The sequence below is a fragment of the Eupeodes corollae genome, chromosome 1, assembly GCF_945859685.1.
Source record: "Eupeodes corollae chromosome 1, idEupCoro1.1, whole genome shotgun sequence".
In the NCBI taxonomy this organism is placed as follows: Eukaryota; Metazoa; Arthropoda; class Insecta; order Diptera; family Syrphidae; genus Eupeodes; species Eupeodes corollae.
The window spans coordinates 235089014-235100540 of NC_079147.1; the positions used below are offsets into that span (position 1 = coordinate 235089014).

The 11527-nt window shown below is 39.5% G+C and overlaps 1 protein-coding gene and 1 long non-coding RNA gene across 2 annotated transcripts in view; one reads left to right on the forward strand and one right to left on the reverse strand.

Moving 5' to 3' along the window:
• The window catches only part of LOC129938999 (ubiquitin-like modifier-activating enzyme 1), an 86632-nt gene extending 75105 nt beyond the window's left edge, over positions 1-11527 (forward strand). Inside the window, exons 6-8 of the mRNA XM_056046851.1 lie at positions 9968-10276; positions 10341-10705; positions 10768-11527. Coding sequence (XP_055902826.1) covers positions 9968-10276; positions 10341-10705; positions 10768-11182 — 1089 coding nt within the window. The 3' untranslated portion in view covers positions 11183-11527. The remainder of the gene's footprint in view (positions 1-9967; positions 10277-10340; positions 10706-10767) is intronic.
• Positions 3212-4007, reverse strand: LOC129939000 (uncharacterized). The gene is made up of 3 exons (XR_008780497.1): positions 3956-4007; positions 3753-3868; positions 3212-3630 (listed from the first exon to the last, which is right to left on the reverse strand). It is a non-coding gene; the product is annotated as an uncharacterized LOC129939000 (long non-coding RNA).

Consider the following 11527-nt stretch of genomic DNA (forward strand, 5'->3'; position numbering starts at 1 on the left):
TCATTTTTTCGTGACAGAGAAGAGAAAAAAGGATTCAAACAGAGAAAGCCATATTTGGCTTCGAATGCAGTAAAGGGTTAATTATACTAAGCTGCTAGTATAAAATTGTTTCCCTTTCAAACTTTAGTTTTCTTTGAAAAACCGGACAATTGGCATCCCCGGAATCATGGTCCACATCTATGTTGTTATCAACGTTGCTCAGCCTCTCTTTCATTATAACACAGTTTATGAAGCGAAAGTTTTCACTCATACAATCTTTTGCTATGTGATTTTCACTGCACTTTGCACATAATATGTCTTTCTCACTCTTACATTTAGCCGCACTATGATTATAACCGCAACATTTAAAACAATGTTTTACATTTATATTTGCATAACAAATACACTCATCCCATTCTATTGTAAACAATTTTTTCTTTATCATTACACTTGCAAATGCTTCCCCGCAATCTCCACTATGGCATTATAAATATTCTTATTTTTGTAAGACTGATACACTTTCAAACATTTAATTTCTTTAGAGACAATTGTTAAATAAATAAATATATAAATAAAATTATTCTTTCAAGGTTTCCAGAAGCTCATGTAGAACTTCAGAATCAGATCGTATTCGCCCTTTTCAATCTCCACATCTTGCCTAATTTTTGGCTCAGTTTTGATTGTTATGGGCTGCTATTAAAATAAAAATGCAATTTAAAAAATTAAAATCAATTGAAAAACAAAAATACTTACAAGACGATCTGATTCGTTCAGTTCCATGGAGAAATCTGGGTGCTGATTTTTTTTGGCCGCTTCTTCGTTTTGCTCTCAAAGCCACTTCGGCTTGATCTTCTTTTAATTGATCTCTCAATCCATGAATCAAAATTTTAGGATTTCTCATTTCACTCACTTTATTTAATTGATCCATTATTTCTTTTGTAATAATGCTCATTTCATTATCATTCTCACATTGAATTGTTACCGCTCCGTCTTTTTTATTCGAAATTTAGTTAACTTGAACGGATAATTTTGTAGCATTTATTTTTTCTTTAATTGTTTGTTCACTCTTTTGTTGGTTTTATATAAATAGGCGCTCTTAACATTGTTGCATATGATGATTTTTGCTTTTTGCTCTCACTCTCTGCTTCCTTCACACACTTTTTCAAATTGCTAAGTTATCATTTTTATTTTTAATTTCACTAACTGTCTCTTTAACACACTTTTCTATTTCTTGAACACTTTGTTGGAAAATACTCTTTAATATATTTTCTGTTGTATTAATTGAGGACGAAATGTTTGCATAGTACTTAACGAATGTAAGAAGTAGTCAAAAATAATGAGTTTTCCTTTCATCGATTTCCATATTAACGAAGTATAAAGAGAGTAGATAAGCCAGATAAGGTGCTGAGTTAGAACGTGATTGAGAATGGATTGTTTTGATACCATAATATTATATTCTCCTGAATACGTTTTTGATTTCAGATTGTTTTTTTCCAAAACAACAACTTGTTTATTTTTGTTTATCTACAGTTTTGAGTTTTGTAAACATTTACTTAGCGTTTAAAAGTCAGACTTTTAAAATTTAAAATAAAATTAAATATTTATATGAAGAGAAATATAAAAAAAAGTCATCGTTCCGACTGTAGCCAGCTTCAAAACTGTCTTGCCTATCATAAAGCTATCCCAACTAAATATGTTGCCAATTGATATCAAATCCCAATAGCTGACAACTTAGAATACTAAGAAGAATAAATTTGGTGCATATTGTTTTTGTATGTCATTGGAATTGCAATTTTAAGAATGTTTGCGTAAGTTGTAAATTTTGTATTTATGTACGAGTAAAAATTTAATTAATCGTTTTTACATAAATGTATTTCATTTTTGTGAGACGACCTTTTGAATTTCATAGCAAGAATCAATAAATTGACCTTACATACTTAAGGTGGCGCTACAGTCCGGGGCGGACCTGGGCCTCAACCAACATGTCTCCAGCCACTCGGTCCCTAGCTAGCTGTCTCCAGTTTCGCACGCCATGTTGGTTGAGGTCCTCTCCCACCTGGGTGCGCCACCTGATTAGCGGTCTTCCTCTACTGCGCCGACCCTCGGGATTGGATTCGAAGACCTTCCAGCTTCTTTGTTTGACTTAAGTTTGTTTGACTTAAGTATAGATATAGCTATCTTCACTTCGTCAAGGTCGGTTAGGCGGAATTGTTGATCTGCGTCGCCGAGGTTGAGTGGTTCTATCTCCCTTACAGCGGAATTCGGTTCGTCATCGCCGTTATATAATTTGGAGAAGTAATCTTTCCATATTCTCAGTATCGACTGTGGTTCTACTACGATGTTCCCTTGATCGTCTTTACAGGCTTCGGTTCGTGGCTGGTACCCTTGGGAGGTTTTTTTTACCTTTTGGTAAAATTTACGAACCTTATTCCTGTGGTGACATCCCTATATCTCCTCGATCGCGCCCTTCTCATGCTCTCTTTTTTTCCATATAAGAAGCAGGTGTTCCTCTCTCCTCTTCCAATTCAGAGGCGGCATCTCTGATGGCTGCAAGGCAATGTTGCCACTGGTTTTCACTGGTTAAGAGGTTATTAGAGACTCGATCGGAAAAGGACATGGCAGTCTCTTGCGATTGTAGCCGTCGAATCTTCTCACAGTACTTCCTTGTTTTGGCTTTGATCGGGATATCCGTAGCCGTACCTTGGCTACAACAAGGTAGTGGTCCGAGTCAATGTTGGCCTCTCGGAATGTTCGGATATCCTGTATACTGGAGAAGTGTCGTGCGTTGATCGCAATGTGGTCAATCTGGTTGACGGTTGATTGATCAGGAGATTTCCATGTCCCCTTGGCACAACCCCCAACCTGGAGAGCCAGATCCTTAGTATAACTCCAAGGAAGGAGAGCCAGATAAACCGCTCCTTACAGGCCTGGGCTTCGAAAAAACCTCTCCCCCCCTCTCTCGTTTGCTGCCCCCAACAACTTTCCCCTGGGTTTGGAACCCAATCTCCAGTTGAGGTACTAGGCACCCGATGCTCACCGCGGTGAGGTTTGAACACCCAATAAATTGACCAGCTTGAATATATACTTGGGGACGAAGCCGAAGCCCTATCCAACAGAAAATCGGGGCTGTCTTGAACATTAATTTGTATTTGGATAGCCTTAAAAAAATGTTTAATTGTTTGTGAAAATTGAATGTTGCCGTTGGACGCTACTTAATTTCAAAAGTGTGAATTGGGGTAAGAGAAAGCTTATTTGAAAGGTTGAAGCGTTGCTATGATTCTGAAACCTGAGGAATATTACCTGTCAAGACATTTTGTGTTCGTGTTCTTCTCCTTTAAAAGAAATAAAACAAACAATTGATTTAAAATTGTGTTAATTTTACCAAAAAACTAACATATTTTTATTTTGATAATTTAATTCTTCAAATGAACAACAACTTAAAGAAACTCGAGAATAAATAATATTAAATAAATGCATTAAAATAAAATAAAAAATAATAAAAGCTATATAGAGAAAGAATGCGTTTCAAGGACGATAAGCTCCATGCATTAAAAAATATTCATTTGAGTTGATTTTTTGACCAATTTGTGTTATATTGTGACAAGTATATATGAAGATACAAGTATAGTCTTCCTTGGGCTTTTTCAATCGCTGTAATTTTTGCAGTGTAACTTATTTGTTCCATTGCAAAAATTACAGCGACCAAAACAGCCGACGAAAAACTTTATTTCAACTTATAAATATATAAATATATAAATAAAATTATTATTTACCTTGTCCTTCAAGGCTTCCAGAAGCTCATGTAGAACTTTAGAATCAGATCGTATTCGTCCTTTTGAATCTCCACATCTTGCCTAATTTTTGGCTCAGTTTCGATTGTTAAAGGCCGCTAAAACGATTCATGTCAAAAAATCATGCATTAAAATAAAAATGCAATTTAAAAAATTTAAATCAATTGAAAAACAAAAATACTTACAATACGATCTGATTCGTTCAGTTTCATGGAGAAATCTGGGTGCTGATTTTTTTTGGCCGCTTCTTCGTTTTGCTTTCTCAAAAAGCAAAACCTCTGCCACTAAATTAAATTTTTAAAATTTTATAATTAAAGAGAAACATTTAAAATAAATAAGTAAAATTTTCTTACATTTTTTATTATAGTTTTTGCCAGCAGATACTGCATTTTTTGGGAGCAAATAAAATTATATTAAAATTTTAATATTCACTCCCGACACTTTTACGAACTATGAGTTTTTTGAAGTTCGATCAGAAAATTTTTGGTTTCAAGCTTACTACGATCAGAATAAAAAAAATAATGAACAAGTAGTTTTGAGCAAAGTGATTTTAACAACTAGTGAACCAAAATAGGGGTCTTGCACATGGTCAGTCACCGGGTGCACTTACCAAAAGTGACAGGTGTTAAAAGTGACAGATGTCAAAAAAGACAGCTGTTAAAGTGACCGATGTCAAAAGTGACAGATGGAACTCCGTTGATAGGTCAGTCAATAAATATGTCCTGGACTGGGCCAGTGTCTAACGGAGATTGGTGGAGGTAGGGTGTAGGGAGATTGCTATCTGGAGGAGTTACTTCTCTGGAAGGACAGCTCGCGTTGTCTGTCCCAGTGACTCCGTGACGGTAGGTGTAGAGAGGGGATGTCCGCAGTTGTCCATTAGGGGACCATACATGTGGAACCTAATGAATAATGAAGCAGAATCCTCACTTACCAGAGGATAATGCTCCTTGCTTCACTTCGCGTCTGTAAGACTGTCTCGACCGAAGCCTTGCAAGTGTTAGCAGGTGTGCCTCCTCTTGACCTGGAAGTGATACGGCAAGGTATTGCTGGCAGGCTAAAGAGGCAGCAGCAACTCCCAGCTTCTGACTGGGAGGAATGCGTGGGAGCTCATGGGCTGTCAAATGAGCTGAAGGTCCTCCTGAGGGGAAGTGTATTCTCCCGATGGCAATCTAGGTGGGATGAGAGTGTAAAGGGCCGGGCCAAATACCGGTTCCTCCCTGAAGTGGGAAGGGCGTCGGAACGAGAGCACCTAGACTTCTCACTCTGCGCGGGCTTTTTGCTGACTGGCCATGGTTCCTTGAACGCTTATTTGTGTGAGGGGACTTTGGCTAGCTCGCCGGAATGTGCGTGTGGAGCTGCGAGAGAGGACTGGAGCATGTTCTGGTTGAGTGTCCGCGATATGCCCGTTTCAGGGATTTTCCTTCTATGGGTGTTGTGCGGACAGATGACGTCTACGTCTTCAGTCGTGTCCTTTTCGCGAGGGATACGACTGCCAGTCTAGCAATCTATGCTGATAGAGTTTTCCAGACGGCGGTTGTAGTGGCATTCTGTTGGTCCTTGTGGTAGACACTGCCGGGCAATCAGGTGTTCCCCCATTACTGGTCCTGTAGGCATGACAAGACTTTGTAGGAAGTCTTGAATGATTGCTCAGGGTCGGTATGGGGCATAGTACAGATCGCGGCTATGTTCCTCTGGGTATCATGGTGCTCTGTCAGGTAGAACTCTTCTGAGTCCATATTCCCTGGGGTTCCTTCTATTGGGTTCTAGGCGAGAGGGGGACTCTTCAGTTCTATCTTGACTCGGAGCTCACTGGTTGGTATTGCGGGTGGGTCTCTTGAGAGTTCGCAACTTCTAGAGCAATGGCCTGCAGATGGTTTGAGCGGGCGGGGGGCTTCACAGGCCTCAGCGTGACTCTGGCATTGTCGGTTATTGCTCTTCCAGCTTATAATGCCATGATGAGAGCGCCTCTTGTCCCAGGTTGTAATCTGGACAATAGGGCATGATTCATGGGATGTGGGTAAAGACGGGCAGTTGCTGGGGTGGGTGGGGGGCTTGACAGGCCTCAGCTTGACCCTGACACTGTCAGTTGTCCTGTTATGGTACCTTGTTATGGTGAAAGCGCCTTTTGCTCCAGGTGGGAGCCTGGACATTAAGGCAGGATCCATGGCATAAGGACAAGCAAAGGTGGGAGTGCCTGACATTTGTGCTTGGATTACCTGGGGGTGCATAGTGACAGCGACTGTGCGCGAACTATCCAGTTGTAACCGGTAGTAGTTGTTTTGTGTTGTGTTCTGTTGTAGTGTTGGCCGCGAATCATCGTTTTTGGGAACTCGCAGCATGGATGAGTGCATGCGATGTTTGTTCGTACTCCCCAGCAGGGAGTTTATGTTGCTGGTTTGAACGTCTTGGCTCGTGCTTGCTTCGATCCTATCCGTTGAGAGTCGTAACTTATTTGTTTCATTGCAAAAATTAATGCAGTGTAACTTATTTGTTTCATTGCAAAAATTACAGCGACCAAAACAGCCGACGAAAAACTTTATTTCAACTTATAAATAAATAAATATATAAATAAAATTATTATTTTAATAGAAGAAATTCAAATACCTTGTCCTTCAAGGCTTCCAGAAGCTCATGTAGTACTTTAGAATTAGATCGTATTCGTCCTTTTGAATCTCCACATCTTGCCTAATTTTTGGCTCAGTTTTGATTGTTAAAGGTCGCTAAAATGATTCATGTCAAAAAATCATGCATTAAAATAAAAATGCAATTTAAAAAATTTAAATTAATTGAAAAATAAAAATACTTACAATACGATCTGATTCGTTCAGTTCCTTGGAAAAATCTGGTTGCAGTATTTTAATTTCTTGATTTTTGTTGGCCTCTTCTTCGTTTTGCTTTCTCAAAAAGCAAAACCTCTGCCACTAAATTAAATTTTTAAAATTTTATAATTAAAGAGAAACATTTAAAATAAATAAGTAAAATTTTCTTACATTTTTTATTATAGTTTTTGCCAGCAAATACTGCATTTTTTGGGAGCAAATAAAATTATATTAAAATTTTAATATTCACTCCCGACACTTTAACGAACTATGAGTTTTTTGAAGTTCGATCAGAAAATTTTTGGTTTCAAGCTTACTACGATCAGAATAAAAAAAATAATGAACAAGTAGTTTTGAGCAAAGTGATTTTAACAACTAGTGAACCAAAATAGGGGTCTTGCACATGGTCAGTCACCGGGTGCACTTACCAAAAGTGACAGGTGTTAAAAGTGACAGATGTCAAAAAAGACAGCTGTTAAAGTGACCGATGTCAAAAGTGACTGATGGAACTCCGTTGATAGGTCAGTCAATAAATATGTCCTGGACTGGGCCAGTGTCTAACGGAGATTGGTGGAGGTAGGGTGTAGGGAGATTGCTATCTGGAGGAGTTACTTCTCTGGAAGGACTGCTCGCGTTGTCTGTCCCAGTGACTCCGTGACGGCAGGTGTAGAGAGGGGTGTCCGCAGTTTTCCATTAGGGGACCATACATTTGGAACCTAATGATGGATCCCCTGCTACGGGCAGAAGCAGAATCCTCACTTACCAGAGGATAATGCTCCTTGCTTCACTTCGCGTCTGTAAGACTGTCTCGACCGAAGCCTTGCAAGTGTTAGCAGGTGTTCCTCCTCTTGACCTGGAAGTGATACGGCAAGGTATTGCTGGCAGGCTAAAGAGGCAGCAGCAACTCCCAGCTTCTGACTGGGAGGAATGCGTGGGAGCTCATGGGCTGTCAAAGCGTGAGCTGAAGGTCCTCTTGAGGGGAAGTGTATTCTCCCGATGGCAATCGAGGTGGGATGAGAGTGTAAAGGGGCGGGCCAAATACCGGTTCCTCCCCAAAGTAGGAAGGGTGTCGGAACGAGAGCACCTAGACTTCTCACTCTACGCTGGCTTTTTGCTGACTGGCCATGATTCCTTGAACGCTTATTTGTGTGAGGGGACTTTGGCTAGCTAGAGAGAGGACTGGGAGCATGTTCTGGTTGAGTGTCCGCGATATGCCCGTTTCAGGGATTTTCCTGCTATGGGTGTTGTGCGGACAGATGACGTCTACGTCTTCAGTCGTGTCCTTTTCGCGAGGGATACGACTGCCAGTCTAGCAATCTACGCTGATAGAGTTTTCCAGACGGTGGTTGTAGCGGCATTCTGTTGGTCCTTGTGGTAGACACTGCCGGGCAACCAGGTGTTCCCCCATTACTGGTCCTGTAGGCATGACAAGACTTTGTAGGAAGTCTTGAATGATTGCTCAGGGTCGGTATGGGGCATAGTACAGATCGCGGCTATGTTCCTCTGGGTATCATGGTGCTCTGTCAGGTAGAACTCTTCTGAGTCCATATTCCCTGGGGTTCCTTCTATTGGGTTCTAGGCGAGAGGGGGACTCTTCAGTTCTATCTTGACTCGGAGCTCACTGGTTGGTATTGCGGGTGGGTCTCTTGAGAGTTCGCAACTTCTCGAGCAATGGCCTGCAGATGGTTTGAGCGGGTGGGGGGCTTCACAGGCCTCAGCGTGACTCTGGCATTGTCGGTTATTGCTCTTCCAGCTTATAATGCCATGATGAGAGCGCCTCTTGTCCCAGGTTGTAATCTGGACAATAGGGCATGATTCATGGGATGTGGGTAAAGACGGGCAGTTGCTGGGGTGGGTGGGGGTCTTCACAGGCCTCAGCTTGACCCTGGCACTGTCAGTTGTCCTGTTATGGTACCTTGTTATGGTGAAAGCGCCTTTTGCCCAAGGTGGGAGCCTGGACATTAGGGCAGGATCCATGGCATAAGGACAAGCAAAGGTGCGAGTGCCTGACATTTGTGCTTGGATTACCTGGGGGTGCATAGTGACAGCGACTGTGTGCGCGAACTATCCAGTTGTAACCGGTAGTAGTTGTTTTGTGTTGTGTTCTGTTGTAGTGTTGGCCGCGAATCATCGTTTTTGGGAACTCGCAGCATGGATGAGTGCATGCGATGTTTGTTCGTACTCCCCAACAGGGAGTTTCTGTTGCTGGTTTGAACGGCTTGGCTCGTGCTTGCTTCGAGCCTATCCGTTGAGAGTCGTAACTTATTTATTTCATTGCAAAAATTACAGCGATCAAAAAAGCGGAAACACAGATTTCGGTAGGCTTTTTCCGACGAAAAACTTTATTTCAACTTATAAATAAATATATAAATAAAATTATTCTTTCAAGGCTTCCAGAAGCTCATGTAGAACTTCAGAATCAGATCGTATTCGCCCTTTTCAATCTCCACATCTTGCCTAATTTTTGGCTCAGTTTTGATTGTTAAGGGCCGCTATTAAAATAAAAATGCAATTTTAAAAGTTAAAATCAATTGAAAAACAAAAATACTTACAATACGATCTGATTCGTTCAGTTTCATGGAGAAATCTGGGTGCTGATTTTTTTTGGCCGCTTCTTCGTTTTGCTTTCTCAAAAAGCAAAACCTCTGCCACTAATTTAAATTTTTAAAATTTTATTATTAAAGATAAACATTTAAAATATATAAATACAATTTTCTTACATTTTTTAAGATGTTTTTTACCAGCACATACTGCATTTTATCCGGACCAAATCAAATTATTTAAAAATTTCAATATTCACTCCCGAACTATGAGTTTTTTGAAGTTCGATGAGAAATTTTTTGGTTTCAAGCTTACTACAATCAGAATAACAAAAATAAAGAACAGGTGGATTTGAGCAAAGTATTTTTAGCAACTAGTGAACCAAAATTGGGGTCTTGCACATTGTCAGTCACCGGGTGCACTTACCAGAAGTGACAGGTGTGAAAAGTGACAGATGTCAAAAAAGACAGCTGTTAAAGTGACATATGTCAAAAAAGACAGCTGTTAAAGTGACCGATGTCAAAAGAGTAACAGATTTCAAGAGTGACAGCTGTCAGAAGTAACAGATAATAAAAATGACAGCCGTAAGAAGTGACAGACATCAAAAGTACCGAATTTCAAAAGTGAAAAATATCAAAAGTCACACATGTTAAAATGACAGATAAAAAAGGGCACAGATGTGTATAGTGACATCGCTGTAAACTTTGAATATGAATACTTAGATTTAATAATTACACTTTTTAATTTGTTTTTTGATAAAGCAAACAAAATTAAATCCTTGTCATTTTATTAAAATATGTTTTGTATTTTTGTATTAATATAAACTTATCATTTTAGGTTGCTCTTATCGATGACAAACCAAAAGATTTTGCTGATTGTGTAAAATGGGCTCGTTTGCACTGGCAGGAACAGTACTCAAACCAGATCAAGCAACTTCTGTTTAATTTCCCTCCCGATCAAGTCACTTCAAGCGGCCAACCCTTCTGGTCCGGTCCTAAACGTTGTCCAGAGCCACTTACATTCGATGTCAATGAACCATTGCATTTAGATTATATTTATGCAGGAGCAAATCTCAGAGCTGAAGTATACGGAATTCCCCAAGTTCGTGATAGACAAGCAATAGCAGAAATTGTTTCTCAAGTCCATGTAAGTTTTAAGTTAAATTGTCTAAAATTAATATCGATTATCATCAAACTCGTGTTTTTTCAAGGTCCCTGAATTCAAACCACGGTCCGGGGTTAAAATTGAAGTCAATGAGAATGCAGCTGCAAACAATCAGTTCGATAATGATGAAGTTGATCAGGATCGTGTGAACAAGATTCTCACCGAGCTTACATCTTTGGGTAAATTGAACTTTAAGATTACACCTCTTGAATTTGAAAAGGACGACGACAACAACTTGCACATGGACTTCATTGTGGCATCGTCGAATCTACGTGCCGCAAACTACAATATACCCCCAGCTGATAGGCACAAGTCCAAGCTGATTGCTGGAAAAATTATTCCAGCTATTGCCACTACAACATCTGTGGTTTCTGGATTTGTTGTTTTGGAAGTTATCAAGCTTTTGCATGGGTAAGGATTTGCAACAAGCTATTTCATAGACTGCAATATATAATATTTATAATTTCTTACAGCCAAAAGCCACTATCCAAGTTCAAGAACGGTTTTATCAACCTCGCTTTGCCCTTCGTTGGCTTTTCTGAGCCTCTGCCAGCCGAAAAGAACACCTACTACGGCGTAGAGTGGAACTTGTGGGACCGATTCGAGGTCAAGGGTGAGATGACTCTGCAAGAGTTTTTGGACTATTTCGAACATAAGGAAAAACTAAAAATAACCATGCTCTCACAAGGAGTTTCAATGTTGTATTCGTTCTTCATGCCAAAGGCTAAATGCGCTGAGCGCATGCCTTTGCCAATGACCGAAGTGGTTCGTCGAGTGTCGAAAAAACGCATCGAGTCGCACGAGCGATCGCTTGTCTTTGAAATCTGTTGCAATGATGAGGATGGTAATGATGTAGAAGTACCCTATGTGCGATATACTCTACCCTAAAGCAGCAAAATCATAGTCTGTTATGAATTCATAATAATATTATTTTCTGTCGCGTATTTTAAGTTTTTCATAATATAACTCTTTTAAAAGGGAAAAAATATAAAACACACAAAATAAACAGTATCACGGAAACTCAAAAAAAAAAAACAAGCATCAAAAAAGAGCAAGATGAGTTTACAAAAATACGTAACATATTCGATTGAATATTTTAATTTTTTTAATTATTATTATTACATCTCGTTCGATTTCGATTTAACATAAAAACAAATTAAAGTTACATTAAAAATTGTTCAACTTAACTATGGCTGATGTGAATTCAATAAAATTTAAATATATATTTATAAA